The sequence below is a fragment of the Eutrigla gurnardus genome (assembly GCF_963514095.1).
Source record: "Eutrigla gurnardus genome assembly, chromosome: 3".
Classification (NCBI taxonomy): domain Eukaryota; kingdom Metazoa; phylum Chordata; class Actinopteri; order Perciformes; family Triglidae; genus Eutrigla; species Eutrigla gurnardus.
The window spans coordinates 10,302,621-10,330,123 of NC_139917.1; the positions used below are offsets into that span (position 1 = coordinate 10,302,621).

At 41.6% G+C, this 27,503-nt stretch overlaps 3 protein-coding genes across 3 annotated transcripts in view; all 3 read left to right on the top strand.

The window, feature by feature from the left end:
- Positions 1 to 269: 269 nt before the first annotated feature.
- On the top strand, positions 270 to 24,813 carry LOC311010886 (rab11 family-interacting protein 4A-like; the record flags this gene model as incomplete). The annotated part of the gene is made up of 4 exons (XM_084005529.1): positions 270 to 431; positions 4,814 to 4,901; positions 6,373 to 6,452; positions 24,529 to 24,813. Exons 1-4 carry the CDS (start codon positions 279 to 281, stop codon positions 24,811 to 24,813), a joined length of 606 nt encoding a protein of 201 aa, XP_083861655.1. The 5' UTR covers positions 270 to 278.
- rab11fip4b (RAB11 family interacting protein 4 (class II) b) overlaps positions 8,326 to 27,503 on the top strand; it is a 52,681-nt gene continuing 33,503 nt past the window's right edge. The window contains exon 1 of the mRNA XM_084006324.1: positions 8,326 to 8,436. The gene's annotated coding sequence lies outside the window, so the exon portion shown is untranslated. The remainder of the gene's footprint in view (positions 8,437 to 27,503) is intronic.
- Positions 23,853 to 25,994, top strand: LOC311010887 (uncharacterized protein; the record flags this gene model as incomplete). The annotated part of the gene is made up of 3 exons (XM_084005530.1): positions 23,853 to 25,287; positions 25,394 to 25,493; positions 25,872 to 25,994. The coding sequence occupies exons 1-3, from the start codon at positions 25,127 to 25,129 to the stop codon at positions 25,992 to 25,994; spliced, it is 384 nt and encodes a 127-aa protein (XP_083861656.1). The 5' UTR covers positions 23,853 to 25,126.

Genomic DNA, 27,503 nt, shown 5'->3' on the forward strand with positions numbered 1-27,503 from the left:
GTGATGACAAACTGAGCGGGAGGAGGTGGGAGATGAGTGGACTTCTATACTCTCCTGGCTGTGGGGGACACCGCGGTGCTTCCATTTGCTTCCGGGTTGGGACGTGTCCCCTCCTGTCCATCAGTAGCCTATCACACTCCTCGCGCGCGCAACAGCAGCAGCCTCCTCTCGTGCGTCACGCGCACACACAGCTCGAGCGGTTCCCAAACAACGTGGTGTTTTTGTGGGTGACGTCGGGATGAAACAGCCGAAGAGAAGAAGCATAAAGCGGCAGAGAGATGGAGGAAGACTTGGTCCCCGAGCCGGAGCGTCTGCTGACATTTGTGAGGAAACTCAAAGAGGTGTTTGACGTGTTTGACGAGGACTCGGACGGGTTTATTCGTCCTCAACACTTTGTGGAGTTGGGTTCTCAGTATGGACACGCAGAACAGGTGAGGACTTGGACCTGCAGTCATTTGTTATATTCGCTTGGTCTGTAGTAAACTATAGCCTACCATCCGACATTAAAGTGCTACACGTCAGAATTCATCAATTACAAAGCCACACGCTCTCATTACTTTCTGAAACGTCATAGGCGACTGTATCTTGCCCCTTGAAAATATATAATTCCAGGCTTTGACATTACTTTGTGATGAAGAAGTGTACACGAGTTTCCACTTTAATTTTTTGACACACGGAGAGGCTAATTGGGAAGAGCATAGCTGGAGCTCCTGAGGAAGGTTTCTAATGAGGTTTTCAGTGTGGTGAAACTGGCTCAGCAGAGGGCTTTCACTCAGCAGCCAGCAGAAACACCTGTGTCGGAAAAGTGAAGCCAAGGCTAAAGTGCCTTAAACTTACATCTAATTGTCACCAGGAGGCGACTCCTCTGGTTGCAAAAGGAAGTCTGATTGTATAGAAGTCTGAGAAAATGTCCCTATTCACGTTGAGTTTATGGTCTCAAGCTCTAGTTTCAAGTCTGCTTCAATACAGCATGATGTTCTTTTCGTAAATTATGGTCCATTTAGAGTCAAATAGACCGGCATAGAGCAGGACTTGCTTCATGGCGGGGCTACCTTGTGATTGACAGGTTGCTGCCACATTGTTGTCCAGTCTAGGTATTGTCTGGAACTTTTTTTTTAACCCTTTCACAGTGTTTTCAGTTCCTGGAAATTAATTGCAACATGTTGCTCCCCTAAATTATCTCATTCAGCGTTCAGTTGTACAGTTCAGTTATAATGTAACACTGTTTCATAGTTTGTCTACCAGAGATCATTGACACATTTTTGTCAGCTGTAAAATGTCCTGCTTAGTTCATATCTTGGAAACAATTATTTAATAATACATATTGTGTATATCAAAAGTGTATTTTGTGTTAATCTAAAAAAACACAACTGATATATATATATATACTTGCTTAAACATCTATAGTAACATTCAGAATGATAATGAAGCTTAGAAAGATATACAGCAATCGTTCTATCATTATTGGGCAATGTAAGATTTAAAAAATCTTCAAAAGTAAAACGTTCTTTCACTTCACTTTTTCCAATAACCCGGGTTCATCTCTTTGACAAAATAAAACAAAGTGTCCTCTTCTGCAACTTATTTGACTCAAAGAGCTCAGTTTGAGATGAATATTATTGGTTCTATTTTAGATGTTCTTCATTGGCGCATGTGTCACAGTGGACGTCCCTCGAGTCTCACTGTGTGTCAGAGTAATGAACAGTGTGGTTGATTGGCTCCCCGGTGTTGACTTGTGTTGTGTTGCTCATCAGCAGGAACATTGCAGAGGCACTGATTAGCTCCTGGGGGAAGCTTTCTACCAACTTGGGAATCGGATTCACAGGATGAAGTGGATGCACGTTTTAACGTGTTCTTACAAGCTATACAATGAAATGCAAAACAGTGCAACCCAGATAAGAGTGTATACAGAAAAACTCACACATCTACATTAAACCTACCCCGTACTTTTTGATTGATGCACCGTATTAAGCAGCCTTCTGCTCATGTCATTGTCCTATATGGGCAAATCCCACCTGCTGTTCCTTGACAACCTGACCTACTATTTTATGCAGTAGGTGATGCTCTGCCAGTTGGCAATCACATGCAAATGTGCACACGCTCACGTAATCTTACAGTTTCCTCCTCTGACCTCTTTCTTTCCCCTTCACTTTGTCCTTAAATGCTGCAGGTCAGAAACAATAATCCAGGCTGACAACCGTCTTGAGCAGGACAATCTGACTTGTACAAAATTGTGTTTCATACAAATAGATTACCTTGATCTTGTCCTCGAGTGACCTAAATTTAAACACCTCTAAAATGTTTAAATCAGCAGTATTTTACATGTGACCCAGTTGCCAAGGTGATGGTTACAATGGTTTAATGTGATCACTGTGATAGCCAGTGTAATATTTTACCTATAATAGGCAATGCTTTAAAAAAGTAATTCCATAGAACGGTTTTCCAGTGTGTATTTTGTGATATTTCGCACCATCTCTACGTCACAAAGTTGAGGCATCAAGGTCTACTTCGTTTTTATTGTTTCATTCTGTTTTCGGGTTGTCAGTCCATCCATACGCAGGCATGTCTGTCCATTTTCAAATGTTCCTCAAATTTGGTACAAATGTGCACTTTAACTCAATGTTGAACTGATTTGAATTTGGGGGTCAAAGGTCATTGTGACCTCACAAAGTTTTTGACCATACCTCAAGAATTGATATGGAAACTGACAATTGCACAAAAGTGTCTTTTGTCGGGATAAAATCATGAATAAGGACTTTTGGGCGGATACGGATGCAAACTGCAGCCTGGCTGGTTGGTGGTGGCATACCACTGCAAGGCAGTAATTCTAGTTTTTAACCTGGAAAAACCCTGAAGTTGTTTCCTTTTCAGTCACAAAGCTTTGCTAAAATTAGTGCTGTTAAATTTGAAATGGCTGTGGGTAGCTTGCAAAGAGAATAATGCATTATTCAGGCGTCGTGCAGGGCGCTTAAAGGCAGCAGCGCTCTTCAGTGATGCGGATGTGGGAGGATTGAGAGTCAGGTGTGCATGTACTTTGGTCATACAAATGTGTGATATTGCACATGAGGTGTGCTAGATTCGTTTGGTAAACCATCCCAATGACCTCAGCCTTGATTTTAAAGTTATTTATATGGAATTCATTTTGTTGGAGGCAGTTTTGCCTCAGTGTGGGATCTAAGGTTGTCATTTTGTCTGTTGGTTCGTCAGCAGGTCTCTTTGTCCATCGGTCAACATGAAGTATACAGTTACTGACCGAATGTTTATGTAAATTATGTTTATTATAATCTCATAATTTCAGCTGGAAGGCATGAGGAGTTTTCTTCTTTTTTTTATTACAGAAAGGTTTTATTTAACCAATAATGAAACAACCTGTCCAGGGTGTACTCTGCCTTCACCCAATATCAGCTAGGATCGGCTCCAACTAAGCGACTAAAAGCAAACTTATCTGAAGGTAAACTGAAACGTGACTGTACAGAAGATAAATTAATGTGCACACTAAAAATATAAACTAATGAACTGCCAATACTGACACTATGCATATGAAACACAAGCGTCGTGTCATAATTTATTGCTGGTGCAAAAGGTCGACGAAACTCAACAGAGGCTAAATGATCTATTAAGTGTAAACAAAACTAAAGCGAGTTCACTGAATAAATCATCATAGTTCAATGGGTGTCCACAGATTGATTCCTGTCCATTTTGGACATTTCTGAGCCACCATCAAATATCAACCCTTTGAATGTGATAACTCAGACTGACATGCATTACCAAGATGATAAATGCTGTTGCTTTAATGGCAAAATCTACCAAACACTGAATAATCCGGAGGCTCTATGATCAATGAATGGAATGATGCTATGTTGCATAATAGATATTTCAGATTCCAGGGAGGCTGTAAACATAGTCTTGTTTTCAAGATTATGGACTGGACTCTGGATCTTAATTCAATACCACAACTATGGGGACATCTCTAACTTGCACGTATACATACACACATATACTATATATAAGGCAATATAACAGGTGAATGAAGAGAAATCTTCATTTGTTTATTTGAGGGTGTTTTTATGGGACTGTGGATCTTCATGCTTATTTTGAATTATGACATATGTTATGCAGTGAGGGACTCTCAAAGTTTTGCTCATGTATCGTAACACTGGGGTCTTGGTCATGAGTTGATCTCTGTTTAGATGGTCTTGATCGTGGTACTGAAAGATGGATAGATGGATAGATGGATAGATAGATAGACAGATGGATAGATGGATGGATAGATAGACAGATACATAGATAGATGGATAGATAGATGAATGCTGCACGAGAGAATAGTAAGACTATCAAGCTATCAGATATAATACTGGTGATGTGAATCCTTCTGCAGCACTGTTCATCTCTGTAAAGAACCTTTTAGTGATGAGTGTGAAGACGAGTCATGCACTTGTAACTGGTTCGTAGCTCAATTATCACCTCCCTAGAAATAACTAGTTTAATGCAGAAGTGGGAGGCAGAGGCCCACATTAACACACATGCAAATACATGATAAAGTGGCTGGTAATCATGGGTAATTTTCAATAACCTCCTGACACCAATATACTATAAGCAGGTTTCAGGACTGATAGTAGACCACATTTTGAGTTGGAATAGCAAATGGTGCAAAAGATGGCTCAGTTTTTCAAAGCAAGTGGCACACCGAAATGAAACGCAGCCATCATTATTTATCAAACCTGTAATTTTCCTGCAGTGGTGTTTCTAAAAAAGAAAACCTTCTCATGCAACGAAATAATGGGTTGTGGGTTGTGTTTTCTCCTTTCCACAGGTGAAGAAGTTAGCCAAATATCTGGATCCCGACTCTCATGGAAGGATCGACTTCAAAGACTTCTGCCGTGGTGTCCTCACCGTGAAAGGTTCGAACGCGTGACACCTCAGGGATTTCATTGTCTCTGTGTGAGAATGAATAGTTTTGAGGGCTGTACATGTTGTGTTTGTTTAGAGAACACACTGTGTCTCGCTCCCTTTTACAGTAGCTTTGGGAATGATTTAGCAGAGGTTCCATTTCTCTCTCTATTAACTTTAAGTGCTACTATAATCAAAATGTACTCTGGCTACGCTACTAAGCAGCGTTGGCATCTCTCTTTATTGTTGTTTAAATACATGTTCCTGTTTGATTGCTTTATGCATGTTGAGATGCTATGTAATCTGAACCAAACCTCCACATTTTATACAGAGTTATACAATGTAGAGGCGACCCCTAATAATCCACTATTCATTTGTATACTCAGCTACCTGCAGGCATACTGACTGATAGCAAACACAAGCTGATTTAAGAGACTGATTTATAATACTTTAATCATTTAGCTGATTATCTTGTCTATGAATGCATACTATATATTTTGTGCTTCTAATGAAGCCCTAATAATGCTCAACCATGTAGAATAAAGTATCATTTTGCCAACGCTGTTCTCTTTGTATTCTGCCCAGACTGAGAGTCTCTGTGAAACCAGGTCAGCTTACCCACTAAAGTGGGCCGAGGCCAAACAGGACACAGGAGGGGACAGAGCCGGGCTCCTGCAAGTTAGCGGGGAACAAACTGGGTTTTTAGTTCTCCATCGTTGCGTGGTATGGAGTTGACCTGACATTAATAATATGGTTTTCATTTAACTATGAATGTCAGTATATGATCCTTTTCCAAATGTGTTTGCTACACAGAATGTTACATTCATTAGACACCAAAGTGCTGTCGATCGTCAAGAAACTCCAATTAAGTGTGTTCCTCATCACCGCATCACGTGTACTCATGCCTGGACGTACGTTTAAAGTGGCTATAAATGGTGTTTTTCTTATAGCATAGCATCAAAATACGATGTGACATTGTGGTCGCGTGTAGTGAGGAACCTTGTGAGGATTATCACCTGATTTAAAAAAAAGAGAGAATATTGGACGTATTTGTCGGTGGAAAAATACATAACTCCAAATGACTGATGATGATGTTCTGTAACTGCTGGATGTGTATGTGAGCAACTATTGCAAACATGATATCACCTTAAAAGGTGATACATAAGTCCATGTGTTTCCTCTGCCCTCAAGTGGCCAAAGAAAAAAGTTCACTTTTAAGGGAAGGTTTTCACTTTCTTTGACTCCCCTTTTCTATAATGCATTACCAGTATACTCATAATATATGACTGCTTATAATTATAATTATACATTGCTATAAGCAGATTATAATGAATTATAATTATGATGATAATTGGTTATAATCTTCTCACAACAATAATATTGTGTATTTAGTCTTTAGTCCTAGCAGCTTGGATAGGAAATCGCTGCATTGCAGAATCTCAAACAGACTGAGATGAGTCACGCATGCTTCTTTTTTTGCAGGTTATGTTGGAAGCCTTAAAAAGAAAAGTGGGGCACGGTTCATCACAGGGCCACGTAAGACAGCGAGGAGATGCTATTGGGTAAGTGTTAAAGTGCACAGCGTGTGCATGTATGCGTGTCCCAGCTAATGTACATCTAGATCAATGTGCGGCACACGAGGTGAGTAAGACTAGTTACACTTTGTCTCGTGGGCAGTTTGTACCATTTTATAAAAATGGAATATCCATGTTGAGTTTGTGGACCATCTTGTTATTTTGCAACCAGAAGTGGCATGAGAGGGTGGAGCTAAGGACAACCAAACGCTTTGTAGGTGACCAAAATGTTACTATTAACTTTCCTGAACTGAAAACACACTGTGAAAGGTTTAAAGTTTTACCAGAAACTCCCAGAGCGAACAACACGGTGATAGCAACCAGTCAATCAAGAGGTAGCCACGTCCTAAAGCATACCCTACTTTATTGTTTATTTTATTCTAAATAGGACCATAATTTACATCATAAACCTCATGCTGTATTGAAAAAAACTTGAAACTAGAGATTATTGGGATCATAAATTAATGTTTAGAATGTTTCCTGAGATAGTACATCAAGTGAGAAGTAAGATAATATTTGCATAGACTTCTATAAGGTGTGTGTCCACAGGCAGCGGTGTTTTCCCGCGTCCCATCCATTGTCTATGTGAAAAGCTGTGCAATGCATTCTGGTAGCGTCGCGGTGAATGTCGAGAGACGGCGCGCGAGTTGGCCGCTCCTCATTTGCCTAAAGTTGAATCTACTTTATGCTAATCAGAGGCGCCGGGCTCGACTCGCCGCCTCGGGAACGCTCGCGAACGCTCGCAAAAATGTGTTGTTTAAAGGAGAGCGCCTGTCAACCATCCTCTAGTGGCAGCCCACCAAGCGTGCAATACTGGGAAGCGGCGCGTCCACTCGCGTTTAAAATCGCCCCTGTGGACACGCACCTTGAGACTTCACTTTGCAACCAGAGGAGTCGCCCCCTGCTGGCTATTAGAAAGAATACAAGAATACATATCTGGCTGTCTGGTCAGAGTCAGAACAACAGCAGTTACAACAATGATGCAGGGAAGTCAGTGGGAGCATCTTGCACTTCACATTATTTTATTTTGAGACAGTAGTTTTGAATTGCTAAACATACATCAGCACAGGGCAGTTTTGTGTATTCTGTCCACAGATTATTTTCTAAATTAAGTAAATTTGTACATTTTAGAAGAAATAAATCTTGCATACAAGAGCAATGGAGAATCGGGGTGTAACCAGTGCCTTGTAAGAGCTTTTTTACAATGCCAGTAGTTCACTATTCCGTCCACTTGGTGGCAGTGTTCAACTGCTGCTGTACAGTAGAAGATAGACAGCATTTAAAATACTTGGCTGTATGTTAACAGTACAAGATCCCAGATGAAATCTCAGATTAGGTACATGTCTATAATATTGTGGATTATTCTTCTAAATATATTATTTTGTCTTTTAAGGACCCTTGGTTTAAAACGGTTTGCTAAATGCCTGTAGTCTAATTTCCTAAATGTCTACTGTGATGGTTTCACAAGAATTAAATACATTTTTTTATTTATCTGTTTAGAGTGAGATATACTGTAGGCCCAGACATCTCAGTTGGACTATGATGATTATCATAGATTCACTGAGGTCTCTAGGTGATACGTTGTTCAATACCACTCCCTCTATGGGACGCATTGGTACTTAGCATATCAACAAAGTCAAATAAATGTCAGCTCCACTTCATAATTGAGAACTGCATTACTCTAGCTTTGCCTTTTACCTTGGCTTTTCGCCGCAATTGGAACAGTAAAACATTGCATTGTACCAATGGAGAAGTGCTCTTAAAATATTCACACAGGATGAAATGCAATACGTTCACAACCCACTGCCTCTTTCATAGGAAACACAAAGCACTTCTCTTTTTTGGAAATGCTGTGTCAGTTACGCAGTTACCTTTAAAACCTGGTTATTGAAATAAATTCAGATAGCAGTCCTACCTTTTTATATTCCAGGATTACTTTTCGCTGTTTATCATTTTCTCCATGCAGTGACAGGTAGGTGCTGCAGTCGTGGGTTTAGTTGTCTCTTTGAAGATGAGTGTATTGTGTTTTTAAGTTTTAACCCTGGAAATGTCTTTGTGATTCATTGGAAACAAGAAATCGTCTTTTTCCAGATTGGAAATATGCATGTATACTGTACTTGTGCAGAGTAAAGACTCACTCGGATGAATAAAGACATTCATATTGTGATAGAGGATTTTATTCATATATTTCCAGTTATATGTTACAGTTCATGAAATGCACATCAATTACAGATTAGCAGTCATTGGCATTTAAAATCATAAGTCTCATGCTCCCACCAACAATGCTAATTAAATATATATAAAAAAATACAAAGGTGCCTCAGTAAAGTAGCACTGCTATATTATGTGAATTGCGACTTGAAGCGGAATACGGAATAACGGAATAATTGTGTCTCTGGCCACAGAAAGCAGCGGCTGAGCGGCAGCAATGCAGTCAGCTGTGTGTCGGTCCGTTAGCTGCTAGCTGAGCACGCTGTCCAGAAAAATAAGAGTGCAAAAGTGTTTTCCCTCCATTGTGTCTGCAGCTGCCGAGGTTCGGTAATGGACTCAGTTTGGCTTTCGTTTACGACCCCTGCAGGCTGTAGGGCGGTTAAGAGCAGAGAGTGAGGAAACGGCAGGCGGTCAATGGCAGTTTAAAACAGGTGATGAAAGGTGTCTGGAGAAAGTGTGAGTCCTTGGGGCGTGTCCTTGAGCATGCAGCCATAACTGGCCACCCAAATATTAAGCAGTTTGTTGCAGCAGAATGTGAGATTAGCTGTGGACAGACAAATGTGCTGTCACTCACGAAAAGAGGATCATGCAAGGAAAAGCAAAATGAGAATTTAAATATTGCAAATTAAAATAAGGGATAAGGGAATGTAGTAAATATATATGCATAATGATAAATAACCCCCCCCCCCCACACACACACACACACACAAGTTCTATATAAAAAGTGACAATATGATAATATGGCATTTTTATTCATTTTTTATAGGATAGCTAGGTAAATCTGTTATATAGAGCACATGGACACTTCAATGCATTTTATGTCGGTGAACATGTTGCTGTTTGAAGTGATGATAGTTCTTACAGCTGTTGATATGAGAGCAACTTGGCCGGCCTCTATACATAATTGATCTGTTATACCATGGAGTCTCGTGCTGAGCACTGAGCAGCATCGATAGTCATGTACAGGGAGTCTGTAAAGAGCTCTGCTGTTATACTGAGATATTGTGTTCTACGTAAAGGACTTGTTCTTTTTCACTTGTTTTATGTCTTATCAGATGTTCTCTTGGGTGAAATACCCTCTAAGCTCTGAACTGCTGCATAGCGACCACTGCATTTAAAGCTCCAGTCACAAACAAACAGAGGGTAATCTGCAGGTACTTCCTCAGTTCCTCTTGGTCTACGCAGAGCTCATTTTCCTGTAGGAAAGAGTTTTGGTGGTGGGTAGAGATAAGGTGAAACTGCTATTTAACCTCCTCACTGATAGCAACCACTTGAATAACATCGCCTCATTCTACTGGAGCTCGTTCGTCTCATTTTCACTTTAAAGAAGACTCATCTCTCTTTTGTTGGATGGAAATGCATTACATATTTTTGTTATAATTAGATTTATGATCCACGGAAGCTCAACTATTTAAACGGCGGGTGTCCAGTTGGGGGAAAAATGTCCAGGAGTAAAGTTGTGTTGCCATAGCAAGGAGGGGAGGAATCCCAGCACTCCCCAGGGTGTAGCTCTGCAATGGTGTGTGTGTGTGTGTGTGTGTGTGTGTGTGTGTGTGTGTGTGTGTGTGTGTGTGTGTGTGTGTGTGTGTGTGTGTGTGTGTGTGTGTGTGTGTGTGTGTGTGTGTGTGTGTGTGTGTGTGTGTGTGTGTGTGTGTGTGTGTGTGTGTGTGTGTGTGTGTGTGTGTGTGTGTGTGTGAGAAAGAGAGTGAGAGAAGGGGTGAAAGAAGAGAGGGAGGAAAGGTGAGAAGTGCTTCATTATTGCAGCAGACGTAGGGGAGGATTAAATAACTTCTCTCCTGCTGTTTGTAATCACACACACACACACACACACACACACGTATAATATGAGTAACTTCAAGAGAAAGATTCTGCATGTCCAAGGCAGGTGATGAAATTAATTAAACAAACAGATTAAGTGTGTGTGTGTGTGTGTGTGTGTGTGTGTGTGTGTGTGTGTGTGTGTGTGTGTGTGTGTGTGTGTGTGTGTGTGTGTGTGTGTGTGTGTGTGTGTGTGTGTGTGTGTGTGTGTGTGTGTGTGTGTGTGTGTGTGTGTATGATGTAGATGCTCATCTCCTGAGGAACAAAGACAGTGATAGTAGGATCAATAGGAGAAAGAAGGGGAGGAGACTGTAAATTATATATTTAATGGACTGGGGCCGAAGACAGAAAGTGAATAATATTCATATAACTTGAGTTTAAATCATTCAAACATCCTGAATGACATGGAAATCAGCTGCCTTTGGATACATTGCCTTCCCTCCAATGTGCACAGACAAATACTCCTCCGTGGGAATCCCTCAGAACATTTTGGGATTCGCATATGAGTGACAGTGAAGAACTCATTGTATATTTAGTTTTATTAGAAGCAGCACCATGCAGGGACTTTGCAACAAGCTGTAAACACACTACGTATTATCACCGTAGTCATGTTAACAAGCAGTTTCTACATCTAGATGATGGGAGCAACATTAGCTTGAACTCTGTTTTTGGTCTCCAGCAACTCCTCTGGGAAATATCGCTCCCTTTAGCTAGAGCCCGACCGATATATCGGCGAGCCGATATTATCGGCCGATATTAGGCATTTTCCAAACTATCGGTTAGTATCGGTATCGGCATTAATAACGGCCGATAAATTAATATTTTATAAATAAAATAAATACGGACGAAACACCCGAATAGAACTTAACAGAATTTGTCTCCAGTCTTGTTCAAAGTTATATTTATGAAGCTTACCGAGTCTTTTAATAAAGGTAACATTGTGTTTGGTTGTTGTTATTGTGTTTTTGTTCAAAGGACTTTAAGTTTTATATCTTAAGTTTGTATTTCTATACATTTTATGTATCAGAACTTTATTTTTTTGATGTTCCTCTGTTCCGTTGTGACAATAAAATAAACAAGTTTATTTTTAAACTGCATTATATTATTTTAGTGAAGACTCGTAAATAACTACAAATAACTAATGTTAGGGAAATCTGTTAATGTTTTGTGACGCGTTTCTGAAATAAAAAAATAAAAAATATCGGCCGATATATCGGATTTTTAAATCAACAAACATTTGTATCGGTATCGGCCTTCAAAATCCTTTATCGGTCGGGCTCTACCTTTAGCTGTTAAGTCCTGCTCTATGGTGAGCAGCTAGTTGCTGACGCCATGTCTATACGGGAAGCGTCCGCACCAGAAACGCGTTAGCAGAGCAGCAGCAGCTTCACTACTCCATCTGTGTCTGTAGAGAATGTGTAAGCGCTATGCCGCTACGAAGCCTGTGGTGACACCAGTCACCTTTACATAGGAGCGTATTTGTTCTGTGAGACATGCTTGAGTCGGACAACTGAAAAACACATCAGTCTGTTTTGGTGCTTGGCAGGAAGCGTCCAGTGGTTTTATTATTACGATTATTATAACTTTTTTTGCTGAAAAACAGCTGCTGCCCACTCCTCGAAATGTGGTTGATTCAAGCAGTAACAGTAAAAACCAAAACATTGAGCTAAAAGACCCTAAAATGCTTAATAGAAAGGGAGGGCTGATATTTATCTGTGGGTTTGTCACCAACCACAAGTCCTTTACAACTGTTATTTGACCTGTTGTTCATTTCAAATATATAATATTATTGAGTGCACCTTTAAGTAAGCAACCTGTTTAAAGTGCAAATTAATCACACAGAAAAAAAACATCACTCATGTGTAAAGGTCTTAATGCACTGCACATTTGGGGTGTGGCCAAACAGAACACGCCGATTGACCACGGAAGTGCTGCTTGCAGCGTTGTAGGGATCTACTCATCACTCGCTGACTCCAGGAAAGTGTATAAGTTCACCTGTCACATTATATCCAGCATCCAGTAGCAAAAGTGAACTGCAGTCAGTAAGTCGCGGCCTATAAAGGGCCACTGCGGACAACATGCTCAACTCCACAGAGCTGCTAAGCTCTGCCCCCCCGCTGCTGCACAGAGCGCTTGTTTGTTTATTCAAAGTTTATTCATTTTGAACTTGCATCCAAATTGCACATAAATTCCACCCTACACTCTCTTGGGTCCCCAGCAAAACACCCACCAAGTGTGAAATAGATCAGATGAACGGTTCTCGAGATATGCAAAGGATTCAGATGTTGATGAATGCACAACAAAGTACAACGTTTTTGAAACAATGTCTTCAACCTTTTAGCCGAACATCCCGACAGTCAGTGAGAGGTAATTATTAGTATAAGTGCTCAGCCTACGTACACAAGTCCTTAACCAGCAGGGAAGCTCCAAGAACCTGATTTTAAAAATATGTGAAAAACTGAACGGTGGCCCAGATTTGCTGAGCGGCTGCAGAAAATGAATCAATAATTTACACCTCATTTGTCGTCGCGTGGAGAGATGATAATATTTTCTCTTCAGGGTTTCTAGCAGGTTAGAAGAATCATCTGAGCTTCGCCTCTAATCTACTTTCCTGTCAAAGCTTGTCGGCTCTTTCTCTGTTTGTTTTCTTCATCTCCTGCTTGTTTCGTTTGATCTCTGTGCTCTCAGTGACTAAAGGGTTATCATTGAGAAAGCATCATTGTCTGATTCATGTATGCTCTTGTTTAGAATACATTTATTTTCCGTCACTACTGCAGCACCCCTATTCTTTTACTTTGTTCTATTTCATTCATCGCTTCAGATCCTCTCTCTACCTGCCTTGCTTGTGTACATCTTGCTCTCCCTTCCTTTTGATTTTTCCATCTTCCATCCCCGTCTTCTCTCTCACATTAGCACTTCAGATGAACATTGAGGAGGATATTGCTCCGCTAGTCTCCGCAGTCATTTCATGGTCTGATTAAAGAAATGTGATGAGAGGAAAGTCAGGCAGGGAGAGGGGAGTCAGGAGAGAGAAATAATGGAGAAAGTTGAAACAACCAACAAAGAAAAACAAAATGGATGAAAAAGGGAACCGGCAAGAAACAGAGAGAGAGTACAAGGGGCATGTTTGCACATTATTTGTGCAAGAGGATGATGGGAAAATCAGTCAGCCGAGCTGCACTGCAGACCTTGAAGCAGAGGCAACATCCCCCGTCACTTTCTGCATCACGAACACTTCCTCATGATGACTATCAGCAAGACTTCCTCTGAGCTGCGTGTTGCTCGTCTGTGGCTCTTTTTTTACTGTTTAACTCTGAGTTAGCGGAAGTTTGTCTGAAGGTCAACATCAGTTTGTTTAATGTAGTCGTGTTTTACTCATGCAGTATGCATTAGGTACCGTTTCCTTCTCTGTCAGCAAGGGAATGATGCAAACGACTCATATCACAGTGTTGTTTCATGCAGAATTAATACGAGTGTGCTGGAAACCACACTGAACAGCTGCATCCTCCAGGGCTAAATGTTGATTCACCGTCTGTAGGATCACTTGATGTCACATCACAACTATTTGTGTTTTCTACTTTAACTCTTCTTTACCGAAGACTCTCCTCAACAAAAGAACACCATCAGTCATTTGTTCAAAATGGTCAAAATCTTCCCATCAGGCAGAAACCTCCAGGTCTGACAAGTGAAGCCAATGCATAAGTAGCTTAAACGTGCATCCTGTGTAATAGCCAGCAGGGGGCGACTCCCCTGGTTGCAGAAAGTAGTCTATAAGAAAATGACTCAACTTCCCACTTCAATTATTCCCTCTGTAATATTTGTAAAGATGAGTTTCTTCTTCAATACAGTATGATGTTGATTTATTAAATTATGTTGTGCATGCTTTCGTCTTACAATTTCACCCGAACCCTTTTGGATATATTTTGTGGTCAAATGAGCAGCTTTAAAACGGTTGATAAAATAATTTAATTTTATCATAAATTCTTCACAATAAAAGTTACATTAGCATTATTTTTGCTGCTTACACCTCTTTGCTAAACTATTAGTAGACATATTTTTATGGAAGAAGAGCTGCTAACATTACTATTTTGGTGATGGGAACATTTAGCTATTTGCACATCTTTGACAATATATGTGGTAAAAAAACATGAAGGCAGGTCTGCTCTGTCCTAGTTACACTAACCTGATTAAAAATCAGGCCAGGGATTGCAAACGTATGAACTTGTCTTATGCTACTGTTCCAAAGTGTCCTTAGCTAAATTAATTGGACTGTTGATCTTGTTGCACCTTTTTTAAATACGTACTACATTAAATCATTAATATCTAAGAATCTTAGAACTGCACTATAGTGAAATTCACTTTCTGTCAGATTTCTGTTCTGTTGCATATGGTATCAAAGCCTGTGTGATTTGTAGGTTGACGAATCATTTCAGGTCTGTGTATTTCTGTGTGTTTCATGTTTTTGGCACACGTGTGGAGCGGCATGTGTGAATGCCTGCAGGCATGTGATGTTTGGACAATCTGGAAACCAACACAGTAAACTTACTCGCCACATTAAAAGCCAACTCAGTTGATTGATAGCCCCGCTGACAGCCATGGAAACCTTACGATATATGATGCCACACTGTGAACCATCTGGCATGATGCGATGTGACGGCACATTACGACAAGCTGTCCTTTGGATTTACCATTTTTCTTGTGATCAGAGGACAGTGTGGGCTTTTTTCCTGTGATGTCTAGTAATGACCCAGACCTTTTCTCAGCCTACGCGGTAAATGTCTTTTTGAAATTTAAGTTCAAGATGGTGTGACATCTTTCCTCTCTAAATGCATATGTGGACATCACAGAGATGAGAGGGAGGCTAATGTCACTAATGTGATGATTCAATCTCTCCTCTTCGATAGCAATTAGACAATCTGGTATAAGCACCTGCATTGCTGATGGCCATACCGATACTGGTAAACCATGTAGACATTAGTAGGAATTTTACTAGGCAGCCACATAAATCTTTATTCGGCATTCAAATCCTAAACAAGACCAATCCATGAAACGGTCCCCTATTCTTAAAGGGCCAGTATGCAGCGTCAGAACTGCTTTTGAATAGTCGTATATATTTGGAAACCTCCCTCCCCCCACAAGTTTCCGGCATTAGATCAGGGGGGTTGTATCTGCACGTTTCTCTTTACTGACAATCTGACAGTCACAATGGCTTCTCGTCGTGATTGGCCAAATGTGTTGAGTAGAGTTCGAGTTGGATTTTTAAAGCAATAGCTTTTTTGGGGGAACTCAAATGATAATGGGTCAGATATGAATTGTCATGCTTTACCTGGACGCAACGTTTTAGCCCACCTTTTCTTACCCTATCGCCAGAATAACGCATTGGATCAGTCATCCAGGTCGTGGTCATCTTTGAAAGCTTTATCATAGGCAACTGGTTTCTCCTCTCATCCTGATCCCAACTGACTAGTGGGGAGTTACAGTATTTAATCTCTTGTAGGGTTGTTAACACCATGAGTGGCAAGTGACTCCTGGACCCATCCAATCTCAGGAGTCCATCTGCCTCTTAAGGACAGGGGACACTCCTTTGAGGACACCGATGTTCGCATTCTGACCAAGGAAGACAGATGGTTAAAGAAGCCTTGTTGTCAACCTGGAACCACCATCTCTCAGCAGAGGAGAAAAGCTTTCAAAGATTCCCATCAGCAAAGATTAATCCGATTAATCAGAGGACCTCAAGTGCGGAGACGAGAAAGTAAGCTGGCTTTGAACACTCCCTCCCTCTCATTTTAACACATTGCCCCAATTATTCGTGGCATAATACAAATTGGCACAAAAGTACAAACATTCAACCCTTAGTCTTGTGCATCTCAGCGAGGTTCAGGACACAATATAGTGTTGGACGGAAGCGACACAGAAGAAGACACACTGAGACCAGTAGGACATTCATAAAATACATCTAATATATGGCCTAAAGCAAAAATCAATTGGTTTGATTACATACAAAGCAATTGTGTGAAGTGTGTGTGATGACAGTACAAAGAAGAATGGAAAGGGGGGGAAAAACAAGTAAAACATTGACTGACTGATGGATGTGAAAGAATGAGAGTTTGGACAGAAATAAGAGCTTCAGTAGGAATGCAGACAAAGAGGGAAAGTCTGAAGAGAGACGGAAGGGAAACAGAACAGAGACATAAATTAAAGATAAGAGGTAGACAGAGATGGAGCGGACAAACAACAGGGACAGATAAACTAAGCAGCACCTTTTATCTGATTTATTAATGGGTGAGCCATTTGGCCTGTGATTGTGAGTGACAGGGCCCATTAGTGCAGGTGACACTCATCAGGCCTCACTTGTAAATCAGCTCTCTGTTCAGATGGAAACAGGAACCAGTGATGTGGTCAGGACGATGTGGTCAAGTGTGTGGGGTCTGCTGTGTGGCTGCCTGTCTCCAGATCAACACAAGTGTGTTGGAAGATCCTGTGAAAGCATCGTTTACTGATGATCTGCAATGCAGTTAAATGTTGCATTGTAATTATGTTAGTCATCAACATTTGGTTGACTAGTACATAAATTACCCTCTCCTGACCATTTTTACTGCCATATCCGCATCATCTTGAAACCAGCCATTTATACATCATGGATACAGATATAGCTGTGTTTGATTCTGTTCATTTCCTCTCATCAAACAAACGGAATGAACACTATTTCATATTAACTAGTGTACTACTACTGTTTCATAATAAATTCCATGTTACACACCCCTTTTCGCTTAGTAAACATGATGATGTAATTTGTGGGCAGTGCTTAGCATGAAAGCATGGTGGAATTAGCAAAGTCGCTCGCTAACCAGCCAGCCGCTGATTGAGTCAAATTTGATCTCAGTGTCTGAAAGCACGTTGCTATCGCTACATAACTGACAACGTTGTTTGGATCATTTTCTGTAGTCAGTGTTGAATGATAGCCAGGTTTAACAGATATTACAGTTCCTGATATCCCAGTAAAAACTGATGCATGCCCAGAGGTCATCAGCAGCACCCTATCATCCAACACGTCTACATCGGCCAGCAGGATGACCCACGTACAATTAGCTGCACGGCAAGCCTTGTTATTTCTCCGATAATTGAATGAAAATTCTCCAAAAGGCACAAACATGGCCGCGAGTTCAGTGACTTAATTTAGTAGATGAGGCACCCAACTGTCACTCGAAGCCACCACGCCCTTCAAGTTGATAGACTCCAACTGTATTTCCAGAATTGGGAAAAATGTGTGATCACATGAAGAAGAAAAAACAGTAACTGCAATGCAGCTGTGTGGAAAATATGCTCAATAGTTCACCCATCTATCACAGTGCTGCACGAGTCTCTAAATCCGCTTGAGAAAAGCGGCCAGTCAACCCAATACTGTGGGTTTGCAAAATCCTCCTAACTCTGTTCATGCAGAGAACGATCAATAAGGAAATACAGCGAGGCATCCTGGTAAAAATGGGACAAGGTGCATGTAGCTGCAGCCATTGTTATGTCTCTTCCTTATTTCTTCTTCCTTATTTAATGCAGAATTATGGCACTCGTTGCTGTTTTTATTGTCTCAGTAAAATGTCAGATTGTCAGAGGATTAAAAATGTGTACAACAATAGGCTGATCAGGAAGGAAGGGAATTACATTTTTTTAATTTGGAAGACTATGAGCATTGCAGCCTCACAGTTTTTGGCCCTAGTGTGTGCAGCTTAGTTTTGTAATTAAAGTTTTTGAAAGGCTTTCATACACATACAAACACACATACGCACAGTCTGGAATAGAGACAAGGACCTGCAGTGTCCCACCAATGACATTCAAGGACACACCGCCGCCAAGCAGACGTGATTATCCTGTAACTATCCGGCTATAGGGGAGGACTGCTAATGACCAGAAACGTCGCTGAGACCCTCCCTCTCTCTCTCCCTTTCCCTCTCCATCACACGTTAACATACAAATCGCCTTCTCCCATGATCTCAGCGATGCCCGTACGTCTTATACACAACTGGCCCTCATTGGTTTCTGTCATGCTGTCCAATTCCCCAGTTTAATGTTAATGCATGTATGTGCTCGTTTCACTCTCATCATCGATAAACCTTCTGATAAATTGTGCTTTTCATCTGCATTTGATCACCTCAGTCGATCCCACCATGTTGCTGTAGTGTGTGTGTGGCCCAGGGTGGTTTCTTCTACATTACGTCATCAATATTCATACTGCTGATTTGAGAGTATTACATTACGTCACGTCTCAAGCTCGAGGCAGTGCCGTGGGATGATTAGCATTTGGAAGAGGGCTGCAATGGTTGTGATGAGCAAGGCTGGCATCTTTTCATGTTAGTTATTTCTGCTTCTCCTCTTTAAGGTGGAGATAATACCATACGGGAGTCATGCCTACCTCTGTAGAATAGTTATTCTGCAAGTTTACGTGACTTTGATTCTGACTTTGAGCTTCGAGTCTGTCGTCCTCCCTGTGTGAGTTTGCATGTTGCCACAGGTCCAGACCGTCTGTTAGTGGACAGAGGTCACCTCCTGCCAGGAGCATCTGGGTGGAGAAACATGAGCTTTTACACCCACACACACACACACACACACACAGGCATACATGGATTTATTCCTGTTATTCGCCAGTTGAAGACTTTGTTCAAAATCACATGCATACTGCATACTCGATCTGTATGTACTGACTAATATGCTGCCACTCTCTGTCCATGTCTCTCCACCGTTATCTCCCTTCACCAGTGCTGGAGGCCTGGGCGAAGCTCCGCTGTCCGCCTGTCTGTCCGCCTGTCTGTCTTGTTATCCATAATTAGTGTCCTGACCCTGTCTTCCTCTTTTCAAAGCGGATAAACTGAATTGCTTAGAACAGCACTGTTGCCCCCCAACCTCACTCTCTCTCTCTCTCTGCCTTTAAATCTGAGCCAGCATTTCTTATGTTACTGAAGGCTGGTGTGTAAAAACCCTCCCCACAAGCTCTGTTACCATCCCACTTTCTTACTTTACTTTCTTTCTATTGCTGCTCATGTTTTATTTGGGCCTTGCCTGATTTAATCATTGATTTTCTCCGTAAGCTCTTAAGAGCCTCTCATTCCCTCCCGCTCTTTGCCACTTCGTCTTTGTTTTTCTCACTAGCTTTCGATCAGTCCACACATTTTTTTTTTCTCCCTCCGGCATCGCTTTCTCTTTCGTCCCCTCATCTTTCCTCTCTGTTTCTCTCTTCTTTTTCTCTCATTTCCTCCCCCGTTCTCTCTCTGTTTGTTTAATTAGGTCGCTGATTGTCCTGTGATGTGTGGACTGAATAGAAGAGCTGTCACAAGAGGTCAGTTCTGGATCACTGCCTCCTCCTTCTCCCCCTTTCTCTCCTTCTTTCTCCCCTCTTTCATAAACAACACCCTCCCACTCATAGTGGGAGTCATGGCATTGCACCACACTGGGGAGTTGATTCACCAACTGACTGGAAATGACCTCAAGGGCAGCAAACTTTAAATGGTCTGCATTGTTTTGAATTTAGAGAGAGAATAAATGTGAGGCTCGTCACACTTTTGTTTTGCAAATGTTTGCACTTTGATATTTTGTTACACCACTATCAATGATAGGAGGTAGACTATGTAACGCGCATGTAGCAAGTTTACAAGGCAATTTCACACATAAATGTTGCCTCCGCCTCAGGGTTACAGTGCAGCCGTAAAGGAAGTTTCACACTGGCACAAACTCTTTCAACAGGTGTTTCAAGAAATGGCATCCTCATCTGTGTCATAACAGGGTGACGCACAATAACCTTGCAGCTGGCTCAGATCCTTTTTTCACACAAACGAGAACTGCGAGCGTAAATACTGACACTAAGTCATCTTGGTGTAAGTATTTACCATGACTTCCTGTATGAACACCAAGGTGTCTTTAAACCACATCCCTGTGACCTTTTTATAGATGAAGCAAAAACCTTTATAAACCCTGAAAATCCGGCAGAAACTCTATAGCACTCCTTCTTCGTGTTCTTTGACCTGCAAATACACCAGCGCTTTGTAATAATGGTTGAGCGTTTTATAGAAAAGCCTTGGGAGTGTTGTGGCCCCTCTGGTTGGAAACATTTCACACCACTTCAGGAATGTGGTTTTGCCAACAAGGTTTAAAACATAAAACTGGACCCAGATGAAACCTTGGTCGCTTATGATGTCACTTCCCTTTTCACATGTATTCCCATCTCGGAGGAAACGACTGCTACAGGACCAACCTCACTGCCAACCACATATGTTCCCTGCCCCCCGTCTGCCTTACAAACACCTACTTTCAGTACAATGAAGGTTTCTACCGGCAGAAGCATGAATGGGCTCACCACTGTCTCCTATAGTGGCGAGCCTCTATGTGGGAGAGGTAGCGATCAGAGATCATCAATTAAGTGGATCTGCTCCGAGCCGCTGGTTCAGATATGTGGACGACACATGATTCAGAACAAAACCACAGGAGGTTAAAGAAACAACATCAAGTTCACCCGGGAGGATGTCAGAGGAAATAGTCTGGCCTTTTTGAATTGGGCTGTGCACATTCCAGATGACAAAAACCAAAATGCACAGGAAACTCACACACACTGATCAATACCATGCTTTTTGACAGACACCACCCACTGGAATACAAGTTTTGAGTCATCAGAACCCTCCAGCATCGGGCCCAAAATGTACCCACAAGTACAGAGGGAAAGGAGAAAGAGCAAAAACACACCCTAACTGGGCTTTCATCAACAGAACAAAGAGACACAACATGGACAGAGAAGAAAACAACAAAAAACAAAACATTGTCATCCCATATATTGCGGGCATCTCTGAGCAACTCAGGAGGATATTCAACAAACTCCACATCCCTGTGCACTTCAAAGCCAGCAACACGCGGAGGCAAAAGCTCGTCCACCCCAAAGACCAAACACCCAGGAACAAGCTCTCACCCTCTCTCTCCTTCCTGTCTCAGGTTCTAATCAGACTTTGTCTTCCTCACTTCCTCATTGATCCCTCTGTCACTTGCTATCCCAGTGGAATGGTAGTGATCTGATAGATGCATGGCCAGGCAGCGTATTGATCAACAGGCTTTGATCTGTTGTCAGTCAGACACTAGCCAGGCCTGCTCAGCATACTGACAGAAGCTTCTGTGTGTTGGTTACGTCTCTTTTTCTGCACTAACGCCTCTTTTTAGCAGCATCAGCATACTACAGCATTGCATTGGGTCATATAGGCCTTTATGGATGAAACTGTGAGTCATATTTACTGACTACAACTGACTCAAAATTAGTTTGCACATAATGGAGACATCCATCCATCCATGTATTATCTATACCTGTGGTATGCAACCAAAGGTCTTATCTTAAAGTTCAATAGTTGTTACCCAACAGCTGGTTCTAAGTCAAAACTAAAAAGAAACAATATATTTCAAGGCGTATTAATTTTTCCTAAAATCAATGCTTCTGAAGGGTTAGAGCATTCTAATGGCAAATGCATGACATAATGCCAGCCAATGTCAACCAACCATAGTCCACATAAATTATCAAAAAATATTGTTATCTTTTTACTTTATTTTTGGAAAACAGGCAATTCAAATAAAATGGAAATAAGTTATTGTATTCTCATTTAGATACTTTCTTTGATTAAAATACATCTTGGCATTAATTACAGTATTATAGGCTGCCTAGAGCTTATGTTAAGAAGTTAAACAGTTCATAATTCCCTCTCTGAAATGTATTTTATATTGCTGTGAAACAGCTCCTACAAAAAACTGTGAAACCGATCGCCACCAATCATCATGGTGATCAGCTGAAAACCAGCCTGATTTAATCGGCAGCTGATCAATGGGTGCATCTTTAGGCGCTACCAGTCAGTATCATAGTCAAAAGTTAAACCATGGGGCAAATTCATACTGCTATACTTGCTTTACCTTTTAATAACTTCCACCTCTAGTTCACTCCCACATCAAAAATACTTATTTGTCCTTCTCTGCTTGTAATACTATGTATCAATCTAGATTGCTTTGGTGTGAGTTGCCTAGTCTTGGAGATGTTAGATGTAGAGAAATCTGCCTTCTCTGAAATATCAGGGAACTATGGCACTCAACTTGTGCTGCTCAAAGTGTAAAAAAAATACATTTGTATAACTCAGCGATCTAACCTGGTTACTCAAGATAATCCATAGGCCTTTTTTCATGAAGGTGATGTAGGTGAACAATCGAGATTGTTAAATAGCACTACAGATATTAGGAAAAATGTGTATTTTTGATTTTGGGGGTGAACTGGCCTTTTAACATGTCTGTTTACAGGCAAACAGGGTTGCAAACCTGTGTTTCCACTGCAGCGGAGCGATCAATTGCACTGTGATATGCATCGTCGCTGCATACAGTATACTCTCACATTACCTGTGTGTGAGTTTGCAAACCATCCTAGAGTGTATACCATGCTCTCTGGTTGGAGTCTAAATCATAGTGTACACTGGATATACCTCTCTGCCATTAATAACAGAACAGAAGGCATTGTGTCCTTGAATTAACAGATGTTTTGGCACCATGCAAACCGTAATCAATACCTCCACAACTGGGTGTGAGTTTTCCCTGCAGGCAACACTAACCTACTAGCCTGGTTTCACTCATATTACAGCATTATAGTCACCAAGAGATAGCCATGTCCCGCTGTAGGAAGCGTCTCATTCTTTACATATTTGACCTGCATGTTCCTTAAAAATATGCTCTGTGTTACTGGATACATTTCAACTTATATTTCAATTTAGCTACAATTCTGTGAAAGCTGCTTGTTGTCGACTATTGTTCATACATTCAAGACAATACATGATACTAGATCTACAGGAGATAATATTACATATAGGCCATGAAATACTGTACTACTCTTCAAATATGTAGGCTGTAGTTCCCTGGCAGCTTCCCCAACGTGTTCTGATATTTAACATACTAGAGATCTAGACTGATTCACTGGCAAGCTTCTCGGCTTGCGTCTTTGATAGTGGCGGCTTGTTAATAGGGGGCGCTAGGGCGCTGCCCCCATCAAAATTGCAGGAAAATGTATCGACACAGTAAACATAAATTACCTAATAAAAAAAGAATTATGACTTATGTTCACTCATAAAATGTGTCTGGCTGATGATTTTTCAGGATTCCCATTCCATATTGGTTTTATTTGTTTTGTTTTTTGTGTAAATATATAAGCGCGAGGGACGCTGGCCAAATGAGTGTCTATGTATGTTCTGTATCTTTTGGCTAGCATGTTGGTCTATAATTGGTCACTTAAAGATTCTCCTCCGGGCGCAGCTCTCTGCGTCCCTGGCGAATCAGCACCTTTTAATGTTATTCTTCCTCCAATCTGATTGATTCACGACACCTGTCAATCAACGTCACACCCTTGGCCGCGTAGGTGCGCACACAGGCGCGGCGGTCACTGATGCAATCGGCGGAGTCAGACATATTTTTACTTTTGGAGGAGACAATGGCAGCTTCAGGAGAAACAACGGCGGCGAAAGAAAATTCGGTAATTTTCCTACAACAGAATCCTTTCACTAGGCGCTCGCTTGAGGAAAAAAAAAGGATAAAGGAGCTTGGACCGGACCAACCGGACTTAAAAATCCAGCAGCAGGCGGGTGACCGTGGACGGAGTTACACTCAGGGCTTCTCCCGCTTGTTTTACGCTAAACACAGTTGGCTAGCTGGATGTGATGTTAGCAATGCTTTTTATTGCTTCCGCTGCTTGCTCTTTCAAAGTGTTGGCACTGAAGTTTTGTGGACAACAACAGGCGTCAGAGACCTGAAACACCTGTCGGAAAAATGCAAATGGCACGAAAGTAGCCGTAGTCATCTTGACAACAGCTTGAAGCTCAGGTTTTTTGGGAGAGTTAGCATTGCTGAACAGTTACATGAGGGCTAGAGTTGGCTGTTTTTAAGGGGACTTCAAAAACCATTCAGAATGAGCTCCTGGACTGTATGCTGTCTGTAGCAAGGGAACCAATAATCAGAGAAGCTCAAAACAGTGTTTTCATTATCAATCCAGGCAGATGAGACAACAGATATTGCCACGCAGTCCCAACTTGTGCTTGTGCTACGCTACATTGATGACAAACACAGCGTGCAGGAAAGATTTTTTGAGTTCATTCCTCTGCAGTCAGCTACAGCCGAGTCCATTGCTACTGCATTAAGAGAGCGTCTTGCTGCCATTGTTCCTGAGGAACAGAAAAGTAAGCTCATCTGCCAGGCGTATGATGGAGCCAGTGTGATGAGGGGTGCCACTGCAGGTGTTCAGAGGAAGATAAAAGATGTGTACCCAAATGCCCACTAAATCCACTGCTACGCACATCAGCTCAACCTGATCATGCAACAGGCCACCTCTCACATTTCCAAGGTGAGAATGTTTTTTTCTGACCTTGGTGGATTTGCCAGCTTTTTTTCAAGATCACCGAAGCGTACATGTGTTCTTGATAAAATGGTGGCCTGTAGACTGCCGACGTCCAGCAACATCAGATGGAATTTTCACAGCCGAGCCCATCAACACTGTGTTTGAGCACAGGGAGGATCTCATTCTCTGTTTTGAGAACATCCGAGACTCGGGTGACTTTGACCCCATTTCCATCAGAGAGGCCGGAGCCTTGGCCATGCCGCTGGAACATCAGGACTTCAAGTTCTTTCTGGAACTGTTTCACCACATTATGCCACATGTGGACCTCCTCTATGCCAAGCTCCAGAAGAAGAACATAAACTCAGTCCATATCAAAGGGAGCATCCAGCAGTTCCAACAGGACATACAGAAGATCAGGTAATAAGTATTCCTGTTAGTAATATGATCATTATTTACTTTTTTCATCGTTATCTCTCTTCCCCCTTTTAAATTATTATTATGAATTCTCCTTGTCCTTTCACAGAGATTCTCTCCATTCCATGGGTGAGCAAAGCAGTGGTTCTCTGCCAGCAAAGAGGCGTCGGGTACTCAGTTCAGAGGATCGTCAAAAGATTGCAGAAGAGGTGAGTTTATGTTATAGAAATCTGTCATAGCCCATGTTTTATCGGAGGTTGTAATATCTGTTAAAAGAGAAATGTGTTCTGAAATACAATTCTAAATATATCATTGTCATGTTGCAGAGATGTTCCAGCTATTCTAGGCTTTGGTACAAATCACCACACATTTCTTTTAGTTTACTTTTTTTATGAAAAGTATGCAAACAATATTAGTCCTTCTAATATTTCTATTCATATCACAGTTGCAGTATTAGTCAAAATAATAGCAATAAGAGATTTTTTCCAAAATCATGCAGCACTAACAGAAGGTGACAGTGGCAGTAAAATTACTTGAATTCCATATTTATTTTTTCTCTACATATTTTTGTACTTTTCTCTCTCTAGGTCTGCAATACCATTCTGGGACACACCAGGGAGCGCTTCTCCTTCACAGACCACCTTGTCTGTGTCACCTTGTTGCAGGGGGACAGGTTTGTGGAACATCACAGGTCAATGGAAGCAAGCTGAAGACAGAACTTGGTCTCATCTACAGCAAGGAAGAGTTCAGAGCCTGCTTTGGGGCTGTAGACCTATTCCATCTGTTCATGGAGAACAACCTAGAAGAGGTCTTTTCAGAAACTATCACTCTTTTAAGGATCATCATCACCACACCCATGACCACAGCGGAAGCTGAGAGGTGCTTCTCGACCTTGAAAAGAGTAAAAACTTTTCTCAGAAACACCATGACCCAGGAGAGGTTGAATGCATTGGCCATGCTGTCCATGGAAAAGAGACTTGTATGCGAGATGGCAGACTTCAATCAGAGAGTCATTGTAAAATGTGTTTGCCAGAAGGCAAGGAGAGCAAAATGTATGTTCAAGTAGCCCCCCGCCCTCCAGTGTGCCCCCCCCCCCCCCCCCCCCCCCCCAAAACATTTTTCTCACCAGCCGCCACTGGTTTACACCTCGTTCTCAAACGCCAGTGTGCAAGTCATGCGTGCTGTCCTCCCTTTGAAGGAGTCTCCTAGTGGTGAGGAGTGAGGCAGAGGGACCCCAGACCCAGCACTGCTGCTGGCCACAAGATCATTGTTCGACTCTATTTCACTAAGCCATTGTAGTGTTAAAGCATGTTGGAATGTTGGGCGGTACTACAGTATTACAGTATACCAGGGTATTTCGAAATCAAGACAGTATCATTTTCAATACCGGCATGAATACAGACGCTGCTCTGTGCCGGAGGTCATTTCTATTGTGTAACAGGCAGCTGAACTTAAAAAGATGGAGCTGGATGGTGCCATCTTTTGTTCCCTTAAAAGGCTAATAGTTTATAGTAGGGATGTCGGTTTTGGTTCATTTTGCTTTATAAATTGCTGTGACATACAATAAGCACTTTCTTTTTACTCTGGCACTCAATGAGTTTTGCCTGTATCCATCCAGTCTTAATATGTTGTATTGAAAGGTTTTGTGCAAGAAAATCTATTTTCTGTAGGCTTTGCTGAAGTTTATTGCCACATATCGATCATGTTGGTGCAGGTGCAGCCACCGATCAGCTGATATTTGTTCCCAATAAGCTGATATTCGTTCTAAGTGGTTTGATCGGTGGCCTCTCTGAAGGCTGATCAGAAGAGCCAATCAGATGACGCGTTGATTCTGAATTGAAACGCATTCAATACTACTAATTTTTTTCCTTTAATACCTGCTTTTTAATTCCCTCTGAGGACGAGGCAGCTCTAAAGGCTAGGTTATGCTTCCGCGTAGTGATCACGCAATGGCCACGCAATGGCCACGCAGTTGCTTGGAGACCGTGATGTTTCTGCGTTGGGTTTACGTGTCGAAATGCAATTCAATGCCACACCAGTAGAGGGCGCTATGGTTTTTGTAAAGACTGACCAACCGACCGAGACTCTTGACGTATATCGTCGTTAGCCTCGTATAGCCTATTTGTTTACCTTCCGGCTTTAAACATCCACAATTTTTCAGTGTTTTATTTCTTTGTGCAAAAGCGACAAGGTGCAAACAATAAAAGTATTAAAAGTTT